The sequence below is a fragment of the Numida meleagris genome, chromosome 5 (assembly GCF_002078875.1).
Source record: "Numida meleagris isolate 19003 breed g44 Domestic line chromosome 5, NumMel1.0, whole genome shotgun sequence".
NCBI classification, from domain to species: domain Eukaryota; kingdom Metazoa; phylum Chordata; class Aves; order Galliformes; family Numididae; genus Numida; species Numida meleagris.
The window spans coordinates 62101492-62124516 of NC_034413.1; the positions used below are offsets into that span (position 1 = coordinate 62101492).

The following is a 23025-nucleotide window of genomic DNA, read 5'->3' on the forward strand; positions in this document are numbered from 1 at the left end:
GTAAAAGGTCAATGTTTGTCATCAATGTTGATTCCTAGATAGAATTTATTAGAAATTTCGCAGTGCTCTGTTTTGGTTTTTAAGATTTCTCTCTCACCTTCTCATCTTTTGCCCTCTCACTGTACTGTTTTAAAACTTCTTTGAATTTCCTTCTTTCTTACTCCAGGATCTTTACCTTACTTTTATCCCTTCTTATGCATTTAATCGCATGACCATGCTGCGTTTTACACAGCAGTAGGATTACAATGGACTTAAAATCTGCACTGTTATTTTTTCTAGGATAATAAGGACCTCGAACTAGATATTATTCCAGCAAGTCTTTCAGACCGGGAGGTAAAGCTGCGAGATGCAAATCATGAGGTCAATGAAGAGAAAAGAAAGTCAGCCAGAAAGAAAGAGTATGTCCCAAAACTCTCTTAGAGTACCACAACACATGTTCTAAAAGTGATTCTATGATATCTGCATGCCTAGAATGGGCTGACAGCCCTGTAACTCCTTCCAGCTGTGGAGCTGTTGAGATATGTGTTCAGTTGTAGAGTAAAAGCTATGACTTGTAGGCAAGAGAATTTTAGAACATACAATTTGAATTTCTTTTGGTTTTAATCAGAGGTTACTTTTAGAAAGGAAAAGGAGTGAGATGAGCTCTTTGATCGGAGCCTGATGTCACTGAGATACTTTACTGTCATGATTTCTTTATGCCTGTATGCGACAGCTAAAATGAATAGGAAAAAAAAAAAGTGTTTTCATGAATCTAAGTATTATTTAAACTCCATTGACTCACAGGGGAATTAACTGGGTTTCAGTCACCCAAGATTTCAGTTGAAGTTTAGGTTCACATTTGCGTGGTTGTGTAAGTAAGAGAACTGGAAATATTTCTTACTGGTAGAAATATTAGGAGAGTGCTTAGAATCATAGAATCATAGCATTAGCTAGGTTGGAAAAGACCTACAAGATCACCTAGTCCAACCATCCACCTACCACCAATAACCCCACTAAACCATGTCTCTCAACGCTATATCTAAACGTTTCTTGCTTGTTGCACTTAAAACTAGAAGCACTTTGATTTTACAGTATTTTGTCTTAAATTTTGTGTGAGAATATTCTGGAAAGCATTTGTATGTATGAACTTTCTCATCTCTCTGAAGTAGTCCATACTGTGAACAACCTTGATGAGAAACCATTTCTCCTTTAGAAGACAGTGGTTTACTTGCCACGTTTTCAAAACATTGAAGATTTGAAATGTGGGATGCCCCGCTTGAGGCACTACAAATGTAGTTGCTGGACTTCCCATTGGTTTGGATACCAAGCTGTTGTATCCTCCTCAAATTAGTTGCCTGCCAACCCTATCAGTATTGCTACTGAAATTCAAGTTTCATGGTGACTTATCACTACATATTAGTGAAGGCACAAATGTTGTTGAGGAATCTCAAGTCTTTTCTCATGGGGAAAAAAAAATTACTGAAAATCAGCTGACTATTAAAGTTTGGCAAGTAGACATTCCTTGGGGTTGCAAAAATACAACTGACTACAATTTTATGCAGAGAAGTTGTTTAAAAAATAACCCTACAAGGGACTTGAGTAGTAAGAGATATTTCTTTTGTTGAACTGAAAGGTGCAAGGTAAAGCAGCTGAAGGTTTAGAGTGGAAGTCCATTGATTCATAAAGACAACAGGAAGATGTGTTTTCTCTTCATTACATTGTCTGTAATGCCCAAAACACCTGAAATACTTTCTTTTTCCAGATTCATTATGGCTGAGCTTCTTCAGACAGAAAAAGCTTATGTCAGGGACTTACACGAATGTTTAGAGGTAAGTTACAGTCCCCAGTACTTTTAGAAAGGGCATGGTATCCTTTGCAGTGATGGTGTGAGGGTACCCACCATTGGTGTCTGAGCACAGGGCCATGTCCTGCTGGCGTTGGGAGCTGGATGGGAATGGAGGCAGCCTGTTACCCCATGGCAGATCTACGCCCTGTGCTCCCCGTGTATATCTCTAAAGTCTGCTCCTCTGGGGACACCTGAGTGTGCCTTTAATTGCAAAGCTGTGCTCATCCAGCAGAGAGTAAAAGCAATGTCCTGGAACTCAATAAAGAGCAGTTTGTGCGTTGACCTGAAATTTGTTGGATTCTAGGCTTTTTTCAGTCATGCAGCATTTCCTTAAGAATCTACATCTCTTACTTTGGATCATCACAAGCTAGAGATCGCCTTGAGCGAGAGGAAGAGCTGGATTTGCACTGTCAAATACTGTACCTAGCTCTTCAGCAGAGTAGTTCTGAAGGAGACTGTGATATTCAGGGCAAAAAGCAGTGGTTTTTAGTGAAATCTGTCAGCTTTCACATTCCTGCAGTTTGAAATAGATTTTTATGTGTCTAATGCTACTGAAGTGGCGAATCCAGTTTATCTTTCAATTGTTTCTGCCTGCAGTTCTTGGACATCATCAGCTGGACAGCAAAGACAGGTGCTATTGACATGTTTTTGCTTTTTCTCAGGCAACTTCTCAGTGTTAGCACTTCGTATTTCTCTGGAGAGCTTTTTTGTGACACTGGAACATCTGGTTTTTTTACCTTATTTGTTTAATCTCAAAGTGCATAGTTCCCTTGTCAGCCCATGCCTTTGGCAGCAAAACAAGGAGATCTATTCTTTTTCACTGCATTTATTCTCAAAGCTAAGAATTGCTGATGTCTTCCAGACTTACCTTTGGGAAATGACAAGTGGAGTGGAAGAAATACCCGCTGGGATCCTTAATAAAGAACACATCATCTTTGGCAATATTCAGGAGATATATGACTTCCATAACAAGTAAGTTTTCCTAACATTTCCGTTCATGTTTACTGACTAAGGAAACAAAAGGCATGTGTATACTTATACATCTATATGGTGTCCGCTGTGAATGCCTGCAGAATGTACACCAGAATGTAAAGTAATTGATCCAGATTCGCAAAATAATGTTTGATGTCTTGTTTTGTTTATTTTGCAGAAATGAATAGCATGTTTGTTTAAACTTTGCCTGTAGTTGATTAACAATGTTGAAGTCATATTACACCAATGCTTCGTAGTCCTATAAGTGCTTTCCATCTCACAGCACCTTATTTGTTCCTTGCAGAAGAACAGGGCACTGAGTCAGCAGGCCTACTCCTTCAGCTTTACAGTTGGTGAAACAAGGTCTTCTTGGAGGATGCATCTAACTTTTATTGCTTCCTATGCACAAGCACATAGTGTGACCTTTTTGAAGACTCACTGTCTGGTTCTTGCATATCAGTTTGTCTTCCTAAACAACAAAAAAATGACTTCTACTAAGAATTTCTGTTTTCGTTGTAGTTGAGTTGGGCAAGGTTGTGCTCCAATAGCAAAGTATGCCTTGGCAAGGACACAGCTCCTCCACTGGCAGCACACTCGATTAGCTTCATAATCAAGATACAACTACCGATCATTAACACTGATCTCATTGGTCATTTTGCTTCTCCTGGGCATTTGATTGTAACTAATGACACTGGTGTCTTCTTTTTTCAGCATTTTCCTGAAAGAACTCGAGAAATATGAGCAACTGCCTGAGGATGTGGGTCACTGCTTTGTCACCTGGGTAATGAGGCTGCTGCTTTTCTTTATTTATTCAAATTAATTCCTCTGGCACAGACAGAAACAAGCTGAGAATTGGTGCAAAGGTGATAAGGGCTGATCGGTAATGAGAACTGCTTCCTCCTTTGCTCACTCAGGGTGAAAGCTCCCTTCCTTAACTCTTCTCTTGAGCAGTAGTGTGAAGGCTTTCTGGAGCCCTGTTCTTCAACCTGCACTGACCAGCACAGTGCCTACCTCTGCTGATTCAAACATCTGTTTAGAAGGATTTTGTCAAACCAAGTGTGTATTTAGGGGTGACATTCGTTCCTTTGCAAAGGGCCCTGCGAGGAATAAATCATAATCTGCTCTCCTTGGGGAATTTTAGTCATGCTTGAGACCTTTACAGAGGCATGAACATCATCTTTTATCATCATTTTCCTTCAGAAATTAGTGTCAAACTGTTCAGCCACTGTTCTCTCTCATTCCATTACCCACTGCCAGGAAGATTTCCAACAGGGCTTTGAAATCTTGATGCTAAGAGTCTTCATGGGCATAGGAGGTTACAGTAGTTTATCTGTATGAAAACCATTCTCTTTTTAAGATGTTTGCCAGGCAAGTCAGCCATTTTCCTGTTTTCTTTGCTGGTTTTATTTGTGTCATAAAGCTGGAAATTAATGTTTTTGAAGTCATTGTAGAACCTTTACATTTACCAAAAAAATGAGCATGTTTGGGTGATTTCAAATGGGCTTTTAATTTGAAAACATGGCACAAATACTGATGAAATGGATTCAGAAATATTATTTACAATGAAGAAGTTATATATTTATGATGGGAACATTGGCATATAGTTCTGTGCAAAATCTTCACTTTCAAGATAGAACCACATCATCTCAGCAACAGTACATGTTCAGTGCTGTGTGTACTTATAGACATACACACAATACTGCAAGCCTAATTGCAAGGTCTTGTTATTTAGATACTTGGTATGGAAAATGCTATAATAGTCAGAGGAGTCCATCCTCCTCTGCCTCCCTGCCTCTCCCTGAGACCCACATTAAGTAATACGAAACTGCTCTAAGGCAGGACTACACAGATGCTTTTAATTTCCTCTTAAAAATAAATAAATTAGGAAATGAAATGCAAAACACTCTTAGCACAGCATAAAGTTTGAGCCATTAAAGTCTGAACCCAGGTAGGAAAGGCAAGTTTGAGCCAGGCATCACAGATCTAAGAGTCTGAAGTCAGAAATGTTGGCTACAGCCAGCTTGAGCTGGGCAAGTCTCTTGCTCAGGGTTTCCACGCATGCTTTATCTGCAAGTAGGTGATAGAGCCAACATTTCATGGCTGGGATTTGAGACCTTCTGACCTTTGGATACAATCTGTGTAACCTCATCGGAGCTCTTAAAAATGATTTTTCAGCTGGATTAAAGTTTTAGGCTTCCTTTGGTTACAAGTGTTAAAAAAAAAAAAAAAAAAAGCTTCCTATAGCTGTTATGTGGTGCACCTCATTCCCTTAGAACTGCTCAGGTAAGATATGAACTGCTGCTAAGTCTTAATTCATAATTCTCACTTTGCTTTAGAGGTGGGGGTTTAATCACTTGTATTTGTCCTGGAGAGCCTTAATGAGAGACTATGAGAGCAGAAAAATACCTTATCTTGCTTTTCCCTTGATGTTTGTTTTCACAGGCAGATAAATTTCAGATGTATGTCACCTACTGCAAAAACAAGCCTGACTCCAGCCAGCTCATCCTGGAACATGCAGGGACTTTCTTTGATGTAAGCAGCTATTGCCATTTTCCTTCTGCAACATATACCACAGCTGAAACACACCTTTTCTTTACATCTGAGCAACAGATTACTTTTAGTGCCTTGGCATTTGGGTTTTCCATTCTGCTGCAGATACGACATGCTGTGAAAACTGATGGGCTGTAGTGTGATGTGTGATCCTCATCAATGTGGCAAGGCACTTTTAGTGGGGACCAGCATTCTTATGGGAGTTTTCATGCATTTTTCAGACCAAATCAGTTCTAAAGATCTGGTTTAGGTATACTCTCTGCTTCCGAGTATAGTGGTGAAATGAAAAGCAAATCCCATTATATTTTATGACCAGAAATCCAAAACAAGATCCTGTCAGCCAGTTCCACAAATCTTACCCACTTTAGAAAATGTTTGCTTCGTCGTGCTGGTAAAGGAATCCACTGCTTGCAATTAGACTGTCTCACTTACAAGTGCTATACCTGGTGATAAACATTTGAAGCCTCCAGCCTGGTTTTATAGACTGATTTTTGGAGCCTCCTCCATTTTGCCTTGCTTATCTGTTTGCTTATAGCTTTAGGTAATTGTTTTTATGAAGGAAAAAAAAAAAAGGAAGAAACACCTCATGTCTTTCTTCTAAAGCACTGAAAATCCTATTACAGATGTAACCTCTCAGCAGGATCCAACCTGTAATGTGGTTAGCAGCTGCCATGAATCAGCTCCTCTGGGTTTAGTCTGTGCAAGTGATCAGAGTGTTTCAATTAAACACCGAGAGAGCTCACGTGAGCCAGTAGAGAAGTGATGAACTCATGTTTCTTTTGCTTTGTGGGGTTTTTTTTGTTTTGTTTTTTGTTGTTTTTTTTTTTTGCCGTGTTACCGATTTAAGTAGAATTGAACCGAGATGGATTTTCCAGGAGGTGGCGCTTGAGCCTGTTGAATGGTTTGTACTGGTGGAGAAGAGATGGAGGGGTGAGCATCCTTATGGGTATACAGGTGTTTCTTCTAAGATTTTCCATTCATGCTCTATGTATGGGCTAGAAACCTTCCTGATGTTGCTTAATAGTGAGTATTCATTGTTAGCATCTGCTGTTTTGCAAGAGGAGACGTTTTCCTTTCACTGGTGGGAACTGTGCTGGGCTGCCCTGGAGTGCCTGTGTGAAAAGGGAAAGCAGGTTATTGCCAAAAACTCCTCTTGGCTCTCAGACGGAGTGACTAAGGCCATGCAAAGTAATGGCAGATCCTTCTGATCTTCACCTGAGAGTGGCGGTGGTCAAGAGGCAGGATAGGGGACAGTCTGGGCCGAGGAATAGAGAGGAAATGTCTGGTTGTTTTTTTTTCCAAACATGGAATTTCCCAGAACACGCTGATGAAGAGAGGTAGAGTTACCTAGAATAATACTGCTTAGCAGGAAGTCTACTCAGAAATCCCCCTGGATTGCTTAAACCATCATATAAAGGCACGTATGAAATGAAATTAAGCAGTCCCAGCAGTCTGATTGAACTCTTTAAGTCCATGGAAAATGTTTGGCTTCAGGGCTCATCACAAGGATTAGCTCATTAGGGGAAGGAGCAAAGATAAGTGATGTGTCTCATTTGAAACTGCAAAGAGAATTAGCAACAGCACTCTTGGAGCTGGGATGTTCTGAGAACTTGCCTAGTTTATTCTGTAGCTTTATTCTCAGATAAAGATGGCTATCTCTTTGATAACTGCACTAGACTTGAGATATGTGATACAAAATTTGGGTACTTGGTCGCCATTTGATGGTAAATCCAGCAGTCATTATGGTATGTCCATCCAAGGGCCTCTGTAAGGTCCCATGCTGCCCTATGCAGAGAGTGTTTTTGCTATTTGTCTGGGCAGCTATCACTGCATACAAGACTGTGTATTGATCCTGCACTGTAGTTCAGCTGAGTGCAGGACAGAACTGCCAGCACATGGTACCTGTTACACACCGTAATTTCTCCCAAGTCCCTGGGATGCTTTTCAACCCAAATAATGACTAAAGCTGTGTCTAATGGTGAGCTGAATGAGCTAAGCTTGCTTTAATTGTGAAGCAGAGAAAAGTAGAGGGTGCAGAGCTCTGTGGGAAGTCTGCTTCAAAGCTAGTTCAGGTATCTCTATGCTTCGTGTCACTTAGAGGTGTGTGGGAGGTGTCTGCACTCCCCAAAGGGGAGGCATCTTGCTGCTGGGAGCATGCCCTGCTGCTCAGAGAGCAATTTTGTGAAAAAGTGACTATCTTTGCACCCCAGCACATAAACAGTAGAGCTTGAAAAAGAGTAACTTTCTTCATACTCAACAGAAAATCAGACTATATAAAGAAAGAAATTCCTTAGCAGCTCTTCCCCCTTCATCCTACGTAACCTTTTCCCTTTCCAACGTAAAATTTCCCTTCTAGCTGCAGATAAGTCCCATCTTTTCCCATAGTATCAGGAGGAGGGGAAGCATGCCCAGAGCCTGGCAGAGGGCAGGGAATCCCAGCCTGTTCTGCTTCAGTACAGAACCTGCCCATGTGGAGCACCACTGATAAGAGCATCCTTTAGATAGCTAAATGTGTGCAATAGCATCTCGTGAGATTTTCAGGAGCTCTAAGTGGAACCAGGTGGAGGGAAGCAGCTGGGCCCTTTGCTGGACCTCACTGGGTATCAATGTCTCCAGAAGTTCACGAGCACGTCACAGTGATCAAAACAGACATTTTGGCTGAGATTCAGAAATACATTCAGTGCTATGAGAGGTTTCACAAGGATCTCTCCTGGCCCCAGCTGCCACCTCAGAGCACCATAGGTCTGTCAGCACTGTCAGCCCTGCTGCTCCCATGTGGATATTTTAGCTACCCCAGGGCTCTCGGATGGCACTAGATGCTTATGTTTAGACAGCTAAATTGCACCCAACTTGTGCAGTTTAAATTAATGTCTCTTTGTTTTAATTGAACGTTATAACTCTGCTTTCAGCCCTCATAGCGAAGACAAACCAATTGACATGACATATAAGTCATATATAAATTAAAGCCTGTGTATCTTGCTCAGCATAGCCTCAGCTCAACTTGCAGAGAGCTCCTGCAGTTTTAATGGCCTTCGGGGACACTACAGCTTGTTGCCAACCTCTCTGGAGCCACACTGCTATTTGCATGTGAACTGGAAGAGAGTTAGAAAGCTACACAGAGAAATGCAGAGATACAAAGCTGAAGTTATGGGTGGTTCTGTCTCACCAGGAGTTAACAGTTTTCCATCATTGACTGCTGTTTTTATCTCTTCTAGGAAATTCAGCAAAGGCATGGTCTGGCCAACTCTATCTCTTCTTATTTAATCAAGCCTGTCCAGAGGATCACAAAATACCAACTCCTCCTGAAGGTACCTTAGTGAGCTGCCCAAATCAGGTCATGCAGAGCAGCTCACAGTTGCAAATGAGTAAACTTCCAATGCGTTGACAACTCTGTGCCTCATACCAGGTTACTGCAATGACAGGCTTACCACAGCCTTGAGAGTGCCTCAACAAGCCTGCACTGCACAACCAGAGCTCCTGGGATGGCATAAGCGTGCCCTCAGTCCTCACCCCTCTGGGCTGCTCCTCAGGACCTCCTTCCAGATGGAGCTCACCTACCGTGGGTGCAGTGCAGCCTGCAGTGTACAACCAGAGGCATGCTCCCAGCTGAATAACTGCCCAGAAACCCTCTGAGTGCACTCCCATTTGAGAGTACCTCATGCTGTCTTGCTTCCTAGTCATTCCCATTTGATCCCTGCTGTCTGCAAGCATGCACAGTGGGTTTTGGTGCAGTCCAGCTTTCTTCTGTCACTGCTGGTGACACGGTTGCAACATTGCAGTCTACATACCAAAAAACATGATCTGAGATAAAGCCAGCATGTTGGTCAGTTTTCTTACAGGTGTTCTGCATTGCTTCTTAGGAACTGCTTACCTGCTGTGAGGAAGGCAAAGGAGAACTCAAGGATGGTCTGGAAGTGATGCTCAGTGTCCCCAAGAAGGCCAATGATGCAATGCACGTCAGCATGCTGGAAGGTACAGATGGGTGCCTGGGGCAGAAAAGGGCCTTAGGAGTGAATGAAGCCTTCTTGTACCTTGTTTAGAAAGTTAGCACAAGTTTACAGTAGCAATGCTGTTGGCTGATCGTCATTTTTCAGGTAGCTTCTGCACATACATGCGTGTATATGAACATATGCTATATATTTACTTGCTGAAAATTATCCTACATAACTAAAACAAAAATACCTTCTGAAATGATTTATTTAGCTGCTTATGGCCGTAATGATTATTACATTATAATGATTAAAACATTGCACTGGAACCATCTGCCTGGAGAGGTGGTGGAGTCACCATCCCTGGACGTGCTCAAGAACTGTAGAGATATGGCACTGAGGACATGATTTAGAGGACAGTATTGCTAGTTGGTTGATGGTTGGACTAGATGATCTTAGAGATCTTTTCCAACCTTCAAGATTCTATGATTTCTAAATACTATCTCAAAATTTCAGAAGAAAAAGTTCTCGTTTTCTGAGACAAAACATCTTGTGTTTCAAAATATTGGTGTAATCAGCCCAAAGTTTGAGGGGGGGGAAAAAAAAAGAAATAAAGTTTTTCTTTTTCTATCATAAACTATTTCAAAATTGCAGGGAAAGAAAGATGGAGTTGCCCAAAAGTTAAGTCTTTCACTGACTTTTTGATATGTGGAGTATTTCTGAAATTTGAACATTTTAATTGAGATAGAGATGCTTTATTGTCTCTCAAGCATTTTCTTGGCAAGGAAACATCATTTGCTGCCTAGCTTGGGTCAGAAGCAGGAGATGAGAAGAGTACTAAAACAAAAAAGGGGAAGGTTCCAGTACCTAAGCAGCACAGTAAGTCCAGGTGATTATAATTGCTTGGGTGTGAATCGACCCAGTGTAGGTAAGAATGCAGTGAGGATGATTTTCACTGTGGAGTCTGGTTTTACAGTGTAGCTCTTGAGTAATCTGTCCCCTTGAGATGAATAGCACCACATGATAGTAAAAAAAACAGCCTCTGGTGAAATAATTATGCCGTGGCAGTGGACAAACAAAAGCAAAAAAATACTTTCACTTGGGCAGGAGATGCCTGTAAATGCCTTCTCTGAATATGCATAAAAAAAATAAAGACGCTTTTACTGCAGGTGTTGTTTTACTGATGTTTCTGGGCATTACTGGCACCAAGAATTAATACTCTGTGAACTGTTAACCAGTGTGTTTTGTGTGCTCTATTTAGGATTTGATGAGAATCTAGATGTCCAGGGAGAGCTGATTCTTCAGGATTCCTTCCAAGTGTGGGATCCCAAATCTCTCATTCGGAAAGGCCGTGAGAGGCATTTGTTTCTCTTTGAAATCTCTTTGGTGTTTAGCAAAGAAATCAAAGACTCTTCAGGACACACAAAATATGTTTACAAGAACAAGTTACTGGTAGGTGTGGCTGCAGAGAAATAATGTGGTTGTTGCGTTTCTTGTAGGTAGAGGTAGAGTTTGGGGGATGGCGTATGTGTCCCCACGTTGGGTGGGGATGTTCATGCCACCTGAAGAGGGTGGCCCTGGGACTGGTGGGAAGGTAAACTTGCAGTGAGCTTGGAAGGGTTTAGGACAGGGAGATGTGATGGGTGGGTGGGAAATGCAAGGAGAATCAGTCAAACCACTCACTCTTCCTTGCCACCCCCGATGGTTTTCTGTGTCTTCTACCTTCTGATCCATACCTGCATTCCCTGCTTGTCCGTATAAATGTAAAGTTTTCTCAACTCTTGAGGCTTAAGCTGTATGAAATCTCTCATTATCTTTCCTCCACGCTAGACCTCAGAACTGGGAGTGACTGAACACGTTGAAGGAGATCCCTGTAAATTTGCCTTGTGGTCTGGACGAACACCATCCTCCGACAATAAAACAGTGCTGAAAGTAAGTCTTTTCTCACTTGTTTTCTTTGCCTTTAGAGATGCTAGGTGAGGCCTCAGGATCCCGAAAGTGGAAGGTCAGTTTCTCCCCTCCTCACACTTGCACTGCTTCCATGTCAGTCAGTGGAGTCAAGTCTGTGCCAGGAACAATTTGGTTCTAAGGCCACAGTATGGATCAAGACAGTGCAGTTGTGCAGCCTTGCTAAAATAGTATCTCTTGCAATCCAGGTTGAGCAGCTGCATGCTAACACAAGGCACATCTCAGGGTGTTGGACTGGAAGGTGTAATTCTCTTAGTCCTATGCTGCTGGGCATATCAACAGCCAATATTATTTCCTCAGCCTTCCAGAGCTGAAAGCCATTTCGGTCAAGTGAGTTTCTAACAAAGATTTCATGTTGTAGTTATTTAGTCTGAGGAAATTCCAGCTGTGCACTGATAACCTATTTCCCCTCCCCAGAGCATGCTGTATTGCTAGCATTAAATATATTTATGCAGAGCTTAGCTGCTTTGCTGTTGCTTGCCAAGTAGGTCTGGTAAAATACCCTCAGTTCTCCGGGGGTTCCTAGGTATTCCAGCAGCTGAAGCAATACAGCAGAGATGAGAAACAGTTAATCATGCATTTTCATCAGCCAACCAGTATTCTTCATAGGAGGTGACATGCTAGGGATGTGATAAATTGTCTGTCTTTCTGCCTTGTGGAACTTTAGGCATCCAGTATTGAAACAAAACAGGAATGGATCAAAAATATCCGAGAAGTCATCCAAGAAAGGATTATCCATCTGAAAGGAGCTCTGAAAGAGCCTATTCAGCTCCCCAAGACACCAGCAAAGCAAAGAAATAACAGTAGAAGGTAACCTCAGTCGTTCCATACAACATGAAGTCACTAGAGCTTTGTCAACCAATAGCAGTGTAGTGTCTGTGGGCTTTTTACTGGATTCATTTGCATTTTCTGACCATAGTTAAAAGCACTTTTCATCATCTTTGCTTGTTCTAAGTTGTCTTAGCAAAAGTAGCTTTTCCATGATATCCATACAAATAACTTTATAGTATTGGAGAGAAATGAACAATAAAAAATTCTTCAGAGTCTAAGATTATGTTTCTTTCCCAAAGTAGAACTTACTTTTTTAGATTTGAGTATTAACAGATGGCGTTCCCAAAAGCCATTTGTAATTTGAGCATCTCCCCTTCTTCATCAAATGTTATCATGCAACCACTTACTTTGTGGTAGTATTGCTGAAGTTATCCGAAGAGGGAGCAAGCAAGGCCACCAGGGACATCCCAACCTAGGCTGCTGGAGCTCTACACTGTCATTACTCACATTTGTTTGGATATCTTCTTTTTTAATATTAAATTCCTGAGAAGGTGGTTCCTGTGAGATTCAAGAGAAATGCCCCTTCCATCTGTGCCACACATGGCTTGTGCTGCATGGTTTTGGTGAAGGCAGAAATCTAATTGAAGGAAAAATGCTGCCTGGCACCCTCATTACAGAGCTATTTCTGAACACCAGCATTTTCTGTGCTGTAAATATGCAGGGAACCACCAGCCTGTTTCCAGCAACAAACGTTGTGATTACATGCTAATCCCAGCCCTATGGCTGAGAGTGGCATCATTTTAAATTACGAGTTACACAGCAACATGGGCTGTATCAGCGAGGTAATTTTAGCACAAAGCCTACTCTGGTGCACTGACTCGGCACTTCTCAAATCCACCTATAAAGTTGTGCACATTCCAAGGTGGTGCATTAAGTAAGCACGGTTGTTTCCCTGTTATGTCTTTTGCAGAGATGGAGTAGATGACGCAGACAGCCAAGGAGATGGCAGCAGTCAACCTGACACCATTTCCATTGCATCCAGGACATCACAGAATACAGTGGACAGCGATAAGGTAGGACTGGAATGTGAAAATATGCTGCAGTTAATTGTCTCCCAAAACATGTAAGTGAAAAGCAGAACAGAAGACTTAATATGTCAACCTGTCTTTTACTGAGTGAGTCAAAATTTTTATTCCCTGAGGCCAGGCTATTAAAATCCAGTCTCTTTCTAGATGCTCATCAATACTGCTGTTTTACATAGTAACATCTTTGTTGCTGCAGTTTCTTTGTGGTTAATGCACAGTGATTGCATTGGCTCTGAAGAAACACAGCCCAGAGCAACCTTTTCTTCCTTAGTAAAACTTGCCTTGGGGGATCCATCTTCTGAATCAGCAAATGATTATGTTCCACATTTACCCTCTGAGCTATAATCACTACTTTGTTGGAGGGAATACAGGTGCTTACACACCAATTAATACAGCAAAATTGGGATCCTGACTGGTACCTTGAAAGTCTGCGAGACCTACCCTTTCCAGAGGCTGATTTTGAATCCCATCCCTCGTGGACATATGGTGGAACAAATGGATGGCCCCAAGACACACAACATTCTGTTGGAATGCTGCATTCTGTCAGCATGTATGTGGTTGCTGTTTTATTTGTCGGATGATCTAAGTCCAGATTCTCAGCTCCATTAGGATGCCTGACTTGAATTTGTCACCCTCATACCTCCAGCTGTGGTCTTCAGCTGAATTAGCAGTTGGTAGTTGGAGTAAATGGGCTGTTAGTAAGAGTTTACTTCCAATATGATGATGAGGTTTGTCATATGCAGTAAGAGAATATCCATATTCTCTTCCTGTGTTGTTTTGAAACTATATTGAGCTTGCAAAAGGATGAGTTCTGCAGAATCATTTTGGATTTATCTGTTTGTCAGGGCTTTAATTATACTGCCACTTTCACAGGGTAGAAGGATATCTTCTCAAACTCGATTCATGTTTATGGTTATAAAGTTTACACTCTTCCGTGCAGAGGCTATTTTGAAAGCTGAACTCAGAGGAGTTAATAGGAGTTAACTGAGTTAACTGCAAATAAATTACCAGTTGTATTTAACTTATTTGTCTTAAAAGCATGTTTCCATGTTGTTGCTTCTTTTTGTTTCGTTTTTGACTAGTAACTTGCATTAGAAAAGTATTACTCCAAAGGATACCATAATGCATGCAAATACTTTGTCTGATGCAGAAGAAATACTTTCTTATGTCTTTAATCCACATGCACTCACACCGCTTTTCCATCTTTTTCACATTTATCATTCCTGAGAAAGGCCCTGACTTAGAAGAGTACTTGAGCTCATGCTTAATTTTAGGCACAAGATTTGTTGGTTTGCCTCAAGACCATTGACTCAGTTGCATGAGTTACAGTAGACAGGCAAGGTCTGGGTAAGTCACTCCTCTCTGAGTGCTGTAGCTGCAGACAAGATCTGTAGTGCCAGCAACACCAGGGACAATCAGGCTGTACCTTGAAAAACAGCCCAACATGGCAACAGCTGCTGTCAGGATGCAAGACTGGAAAGGGTTGTAGGAATTCCTACATGGTGATCTTGTCTGAACTGAAAGGCAAAGGCATGCAGGGTAAATTGGGAAACAAATCACACAGGCAAAAACTTATTACCACTGGGAAAGGCTAAATTAGCCCAGGGGTTGGGTCATCTTACTTTTTTTAAGACGGATCGGTTCACTTACAGACTTAAGGCTATTTGTATTCATGTGCCTGTGTGTACATTTACTGAATAGAAGCAAATTCTAGTGTACAGTTAAAGCTTAAATAGAAATGTATGTGCTTTGTTGAATCTGAGCAACTAGTGTAGCATCCTCCAACAGAGAGGCAGCTCTTGCTAAAGCAGCTTTCATACTGTCACAGATGCTCATGCCAGCAAGCTGTGGAGATTTCAGTCCCTAGAGTACTGCATTGCCAGGCCTTTGCTCCAAGGAAAGCAAACTCTCCACATCACTTGACAGTTCTCTCAGTTTTTCTATGCAGTGTTACCCCAGTTAATGACAGATGGAGCTGTGTTCATACTTCCCATTGAAAAGGCATGGAGGCACCCTGCCTTCACTCTCAACACAGATGTTGGTTTTTGTGCTGCTTGCATGAGGTCCTCAGCACGTCTTAGCATCTGCTAAGAGGAGAGTGTGTTAGCTGATCCCAAAGCTGTGCAAGGAATTAACAGGTCTCAGAACTCCTGGTATAGACATTTCACGGAACTAGAACACTGTCATTTCAGATTATTTTACTCTCCAGTTTTGAAAAGGGATTTCTTCCTTCAGCATGTAGTTGAGTTTAACTCCTAGGATGGACTCAGTGAATCTTGTTGGGGAAATTTATCTTCTTGTATAGATTGGTACTGAGATACCAGTGCTGGAGGACTGCACCATTTCTTGCTCGCTAGCTCAGGCTTCTTAGCACAGTTGATAGCACAAGGCAAAGTCCATAACATACACTGTAATTAACCTGTGTGGTACTAATAACAGCACTGATAGCTAAAGTGTTCATCAAATAGGAGTTTTCCTGTCTCGTGAACTCCAGCGTCGTTAGCAGAGTTATTCCCAGAAGTTCTAAATCAGGCTCTGAGTGACTGGCCTGAGTGCCTCAGTGAGATCTGCATACAGAGCAGTCAGAAGAAAGCTCCTTCCTACCTTTAACAAGGCCCAGCTGTTCAGAGCCTCATTGACAAGCACAGGTAAAGAACCTGGCAGGGCTAGAAGTGTTCCAGGCTGAGAGCAGAGTAATCTTGCTCTAGGAGCACCTAGGTATTAACTCAGTGCCAGAAACAATTCTGAAGCAAAATCTAACAATTTATGTTTACCTGAATTGATGTTCCCCCTGAAGGCAAAATAATCCAAAGCTTTAGCTGACACTTCTTTCACTTCTGTAAATTGTGCTTTCATGTCTGAGGATTACCTAAAGTGAGAGCTGGATGCTCAGAGAAGAGAATGTCAAGCAATATTTTAAATAAAAAGCTAAAAAAATCTCAAAGATTCCTGAGTTCAAGTACCACTTCTGCTTAATAACACTCCTGGAGCCTCAAGTCACATGTATTTCTTTCAAACTATTTGAGAGCCAGCTCCTGGATTGTGAGCAGTGGTTTCTGCCTCCTGTCTCATCAAGGTGCAGCCCCGGAGCAAAGCTTTCCCTTTGCATTTCAAACTCTTAACAAGGCAGGAGGTTTTTGTTGTTAAGTGGGAATGAGATAACATTACTGCAAATTCAGCAAGGATTTTGCTTTCTCGGAAGACAGCTGAAACCAGCTGCAACATTTACCAGGGGATCATTTGATGCACTTGACTGGGGGCCAGAAGAGCTGGGTCCTAATTCTACAGGGTAGAATGTGTCATGCACATTGTGGATGCCATCACGAATTGCATCTGAGAGCACACTGCATTGCTTATTTATCTGTTTGGATTAAGAATTTTGGCAGGCAAATAACATTTGTAACAAAATGCCACACAGGATACAGATGAGAATGCAGAACAGCTTTTTTTATATTGAAGGTAATTCACAGCAGAATCTATGGCTGCAGGCTCCTCTTGGAAATTATTATTAGCTACGTGCCTAACCCTAGCGCTGTTATCAATTCTTTAAATATTCCAGCTTTCCTGGCTGCAGGAAGTGGTCAGTTGATTATATGAGACTCTTCAAATTAAAAAGAAAATGCCCACGTCTATTCAAAATAATAATTAAAAATTACTCCTGTTTTTTTCAAAATTAAATCTGTAAATAGCTTCTTAAATCTGGATCTTAGTCCTTAATATCTTTGATTTTCTTGGATTTTTATCAAATTATATGTGTATATATATAAAGCAGTTATCCCTGAGCCCTAACATTTTGTTTTCATTAAATACCATCAGATCTGTTGGTCTGCACCTTTGTGAAAGGAAAGAAAGAGAGAACATATAAAATATTATGAGTTTGTCTGTATGCAATCTGTAACCTAAAATATCTCCTAGCTTGGAAAAGAATTATTTGGATTTTCCTTTGGGAAAGTATTATATAGAGGGAAAAAGTTGGTTCATGGACTAGACTTGGTGTTAAACAAGTCAGGAGTAACAAATACTATTAGAGTAAGTGTAATTTCCATTGAGCACCCATGTCAGGTTCTAGGGAACCTCCTGTGCAGAATTTCTTCATCTTCTTCCAAAAGGCAGAGCAGACAGCTTTTGTTCTATCCCGTAAGCCCTCTTCAATGTGCTGTCTAAAAACCATTCCTCTGGGAGAAAACCTTGCCCTATTCAGCTCACAGCAGACAGGATTTCAATCTTTGTATTTGGATTCAAAGCAGTGGGGAACTGCATAAAGAAAATGTTAGCATGCAGGGCATCCTCATTTGTTAAGCCCATTGATCTATAGGCTGTAAAACAGCTGTTCCTGGTGATACTGGTCCATCTTCTAATAGCTCCTTTGTCAGCTTTTGCAGTACGCTGCGGAGAGCTGCTCTTGTTTCTCCCTGTTGTTTTTGGATATAGAAAAAAGCACTGAAATGTGAACTGAAAAGTTTTTACCCTCTAAAAATAAATATACACGATCTACTTTTATCTCTTCCATTAGATACTGGACTCAGTTCATCTTTCAGAAGTCATGAGACTGAGATCTTGACCTCTTCTGCATTGGCGGTATTATATAAAAACTGAGAACAAACATTTTTCTGATTAGAGGCAGTAAGTACAAGGGGAGCTTCTAGAATTAAGGCTTGTTGGAACAAGTCATCTACGAGTGGATTCTCTTTTCTTTAAAGGCTTCAAATCAAGGCAAAACAGCTTTTTCCCTTTGATACCATTGCTTAAGCAGAATTTAGGATTAGATGCAGGAAGTACTACTTTAGCTTGTTTGTTACAAAGGAAGTTGGGGCACCGAGTACCCAGGCTCTCTTCTGTTCTTAAAATCCATCATTTCTAAGAGTCACGATGCATGCCAGTAGAGGTATTAATTCTCAGTTCCTTGGAAGTTTCCTTTCTAAGTCATACAGTTATGAGGGGTAACTTGATACCCTACACTCTTCTTTGATGCTCCTGATCACTTTGTGCTTGAGTTCTGTAGGGCTGTGCACCAACGTAGAGTCGCAGAGTCATAAAATCATTACGGGTGGAAAAGACCACTAAGATCTTCTAGTCCAACAGCCAACCCATAACCACCATGCCATCCTAAATAGGCAACAGTTCCAGGAAATACTCCTCATGTTAATGTGTGTTGACTTAAAAATAAATAAGATACCAAACAGAAATGCCCTCTCATTCAGTATGGAAGGAAACCTCTTCTGTTCTGTCCCTCACAAGAAGAATATAAGGGAAATCACTAGGTTTATTAGTTACCACTTTCAACATTTGCAATAAGAAGTGGTCCATCGTTACTTCCTAGCATAAATTAATTTAAGAATTAAGTTGTGAAAGTGCCTAAAACTAAAGTGGAAAAACTAAAGATCCCTCTGTAACCAGGCACCTTGTGAAGAAGTGGAATATGGTAAGGTGAGTAGGAAGTTTATAAATTCTTTCTTCTCTCGTTTAATCTCAAATAAATGAAAATGTTTGCCACAAAATAGTGAAATAATAGTGCTCCTTTAAAAAAAATTCCCTTGAAGTCTTGAAACGAGAACAGCAACATAAGGAAAACACATCTAAAAAAAATATGCCAATATAAAACAATATTTTGTCAAATAGAGAAAATCCAGATGTAGAACAGAAATGAGAGAGATTGACGTTTTCAGACAGGGAATTGAAGAAGCAGAGAAATTAAAACAATACCATAAGGCAAATGCAGACATTAATTAATTCTGCTAACAAGAGCACTCTCACTGAGCTGACAATTTAATTTCTACTTAGTTTCTCAGCAAGGGAACTGACATAACAAGCAGATTAAAAATACCAACCAGTTCAGCACTGAGTCATAGCAGGTTCCTGGGCAAGAGACACCTTCCTGCTGCAGCAGAGGGGCTACCCCAAGGGGTAAGAATTGCTCTGCACAGCTTGGATCAAAGAAGTATCACTGTGGACTGGAGCCTTTACAGAACATGAGCAGTGGGACTGAATACAAATGACCCCCCAGTGGCTCATCACGCTGTCAGAGTGGTTAATGGCTGCTGTAAGCTATGGTTGATGGAAGGAGGTTGGAAGGTGCAATGGAAATTCTGGCTGTAACAGCACCAAGGGAAAGCATGGTCATGGGAATATGGAGTTGGGTAGTAAAGCAGATAGTCACTTAAACACAGCGTTTGGAGTATTTCTTTAGAAATATTCCCCTTTTCTGGAGCCCAATAAAAGGGGATACATACAGAGCTATCTGACAGGTAAGGCTGGGCATTGACTTGCAGAGGTTTTTTCCCCTGAACTACGTATTTTACTCTCAGTAAATTGGGTTCAATTTAGCAATTGTGAGTTTCTGAAGGGGAAAGGAAGGGATCGATTTGGTCTCACTTTTGTAGGTATAGTGGTTATTCTGCAGTGATCCTATCCAGGAAAATGACATTCCTGTATTCAGTAGTGCATTGTGTGGAGTGCTGCTCCATTATAGTGGCTGATGAATCACGGTACCACAAGTAAAATTAATGTAACAGAAAATGACTGCTGACTGCTAAGTGAATTTTTCCTGCAAAGGTATGAAGGAGAAAAGAGGAGTGAGTTATGGCCCCAGAGGGTATACTCTATTGCATTCACAGTGCCCAGCATTGCTGCTGTTATCACATTGAGTTCTTGCTGCCCTCACCTGTGGAAAAGGTAGAACATGATAGCAAGGGAAGTGTTGAGATAAAGTAATTTGGCACTGTAATTCGCCTTCCTGAGTGTTCACCAGCTATAGCTGTTAATTCTTTGTAAGATGTTGTCATGTAGGAGCAAAGCATTTGTCTTATCAAGGAAATAAATTGTTCAGCCAGGAGCTGACATCTCTCCAGTGTTAGTTTCTTCTTTAGGCTTTCGGAGCTGCCTCTGAATTCTTGCTCTACAAGATCAGCCCTAAACTCTGCTTTGGGATAACTTAATCTCTGGTTTGAGGACTTGAGTGATAGATCTCACATTGCCTTTTTGTCTGCGTGCCAATCACTTGCAGCTTTGTAGGAGTTTACCCACTCATCATCTGCACAAGGAGTCAGTCAACAGCTCTTTTTTATGGATTTCTGACATATGTAGCATAGGATCTCCAGCTCCCTTAGCACAGCTATCAGCACTGGCACTGCCCACAGCACAGACCTCCCAGAACAGACCTGGAGCCCTTGGCCTTTTGGTTTCTCTGAGAACTCTGAAAAAATGCATTTGGGATTAGAGCCAGATTTCAAAATAAGGGAAAAAGTAATTCTTTCCAACCTTGGTTTTCAGCCAGGTCTGATCCTAGCTTGAATTATGCGTTATCTGTCTTTTCCATCACTCATTTCTAAATGTAACAAGTAGATGATCAAGAGGTTTACCTCTGAGAAGTGACCTGTCAGGGCTCCAAGTGCTGCTGAGGGTAGGGACGTTTGTTTTCTGTTGTTGCCAGCAAGTGTTTGGGGAGCTGAGGGTGGACGGAGCTCTAAAGGCAGGCTGTCTTGTGTCAAAGAGTTTTCTTAGAAAAGGTGTATGGATTCTCTTGAAAAACAAAGAAAAACATGAACAGCTCCTTTCACAACATGACATGAAATTTGTGCAAACTTCACGGTTTGCTCAGGGAACTTTATCTTGATAAAGTCCAAACCACGCAGTGGAGCCTCATCCATTTCTTTTTGTACTGAGTGGCTGTACAACAACTCCCCCCACAACCAACTGAAACGATAGCAACGGATGAATTTCAGTCCCCATTTTTTAATCCAGTAGCTGAACATTAGCAAGAAATTTCCCAGAGATTTGAGTGTTTCATCAGCCTTAGCTTCATCGCTGTGGAAATACAGCAATGCCAAAACAAAGGAAAGAATAAAGCACAGGCTTTGCAGGGGATTCTTTCTTTCTCCCCTCAGAAGACATTTCAAGTGAGACGAATAGCATCAGATTTTTAATTATATGGTATTAAATAAGCTTTAATCTCAATGTAATTATTTCTAATGCGCTTTGAAAACAAAAGAAAAAAATGCTGCCTACAGAGAGTTGCTGCCAATGGAGAGCCTGCTGACTCTGGAGCAGCTTGCAGTTTCATTTCATGGACAGAAATGAATGAACACCTGGAAACTTGGAACAACTGTAATGTCTATGGGAACAAAAATCTTACTGCACATTAGCTGGTATTCCCAGGAAATAACTTCATAAAAGGCATCCATGAAATTTGCCATGCATTTTAAATATCTTCGCTGGTGTTTCTGAAAGTGCCCTTGCACTTCAGTGGGACCTCTGCTCTAAAAATGCTTGGTCACAATTATGTCCCCAAAAGAAGGCTATTCCAGTGGTGAATGAACGGTGACTGCACCTCCCCCATATTTTTAATTTGCAATTTTAAATAATGACAGATATAAATTCAGACTCAGTTGGGTGATCGGATACTGAGATCCTGAAAGTTCAGTCTGGAGAATTTTTTTTCAAAGATTTTTTTTCTAGCATTTTATTCTATGTATAAATGAGAGTTACACCCAGGACAAACGAAGTATGCTTCGCTTCTTTTACAAAGCACATTCTTTTGTAAATTTTAATTTATCATAGAATCGTTTGAGTTGGAAGGGACCTTCAAAGGCCACCTGGTCCAACCCCCTTCAGTGAACAGGGACACCTACAGCTCCATCAGGTGCTCAGAACCCCATGTAGTCTGACCTTAAATGTCTCCAGGGACAGGGCACCCACCACCTCTCTGGGCAACCTGTGCCAGTGTCTCACCACCCTTATTGTAAAGAACTTCTTTGTATCCAACCTAAATCTCCCCTCTTTTAGTCTGAAACCATTTCCCCATGTCCTATCACAACGGAACCTGCTAAAGAAATCTGTCTCCTTGCTATCCCTTTCGTAAAGAAAGTTTGCTCTTGATTTTTATAGATTTATTTTTCCTTTTATGAGACAAGGACCAACATTCAGTCTGCTTTCAGTCTTTTTCTCAGATCATTTCCATCTAATGCATCTTTTGGTGGAAAATGAGTTAATCACTAACATTTCGAGATACAAGTCAATTCACTCAGATAAAACAAGTGTACGTGGCCACTTCAGGCTGAGAACAATGCAGCTGTGAATGCCAAAGTTCAAAACATGTATAGTATTTAAGGGTAATTTCTGTGGCTGCCCACTTGATATCTCCATTCCATTATTTCCAGCAGCATGAAAATCAGATTTCATTCTAATGTGCTGATGAACACATTCCCCTTATAGGCATAAGGCACACAGCTAAAGGTCATCTTAGCAGATATAACAGACATTCCAAATTCACTGCACATGGGGTATCTCTCCATCACAGGGTGTTTCTGAAGAACTCGCGGTTCTGTTTAGAGAGATAGGATGGCCATAATTTTTAAGGGCACAGGAATAAGGTGCAGAATTCTGCCCTTAGTGGTTCAACCTTGGTGGCTGAAATGCTTAGCTGAGGTGTACGCTATGGAGTTAGGTGGCAGGAAATAAATCATGCTCCGTATTAATAAATCTTTATTACCAAACCAAACAAAAAAAATGATGCCTGCTCTTTTAATGCCTGCTGGGAAGAATGAGGATATTTAAGTGAATTAGTTTGCTGCAACTGAAACAAAATATGAAGGAAATGCTACAAAATCCCTATATTTCTTTCAAAGGCCACCAATGTGAGTTTAGTATATTTTAAAATAGAAGAATTCAAATAAATTATTGATTTACACAGAACAATTAAAGCATGTTCTATTTTTCAGCTCTAAAGTGTGACCAGTTACTGTTTGTCAACTGTGATTTTCAAAGAAACAAGGTTTATTGCCATTTATATTACATTACAAACTGAATTCAAATGGCAGAGGAGCTTCTGGATCTGACCTAATCTTTGACTAAGAGGGGAACAGTTAAAATTGCTTCATGTTAACCAAAAGTATTGGGGCTTTCCAGCAAGATTCTGTCTGTAGTGGGG

The 23025-nt window shown here is 41.0% G+C and overlaps 1 protein-coding gene across 10 annotated transcripts in view; it reads left to right on the plus strand.

Moving 5' to 3' along the window:
- Window positions 1-23025, plus strand: part of KALRN (kalirin RhoGEF kinase) — a 459310-nt gene that overhangs the window by 326857 nt on the left and 109428 nt on the right. For all 10 annotated transcript variants that reach the window (XM_021400221.1, XM_021400222.1, XM_021400212.1 and 7 more), the window contains exons 23-33: window positions 280-398; window positions 1742-1808; window positions 2688-2797; window positions 3509-3578; window positions 5240-5329; window positions 8563-8655; window positions 9208-9319; window positions 10538-10728; window positions 11107-11208; window positions 11912-12054; window positions 12986-13088. In XM_021400221.1, the coding sequence (XP_021255896.1) occupies window positions 280-398; window positions 1742-1808; window positions 2688-2797; window positions 3509-3578; window positions 5240-5329; window positions 8563-8655; window positions 9208-9319; window positions 10538-10728; window positions 11107-11208; window positions 11912-12054; window positions 12986-13088 (1200 nt within the window). The remainder of the gene's footprint in view (window positions 1-279; window positions 399-1741; window positions 1809-2687; window positions 2798-3508; window positions 3579-5239; window positions 5330-8562; window positions 8656-9207; window positions 9320-10537; window positions 10729-11106; window positions 11209-11911; window positions 12055-12985; window positions 13089-23025) is intronic.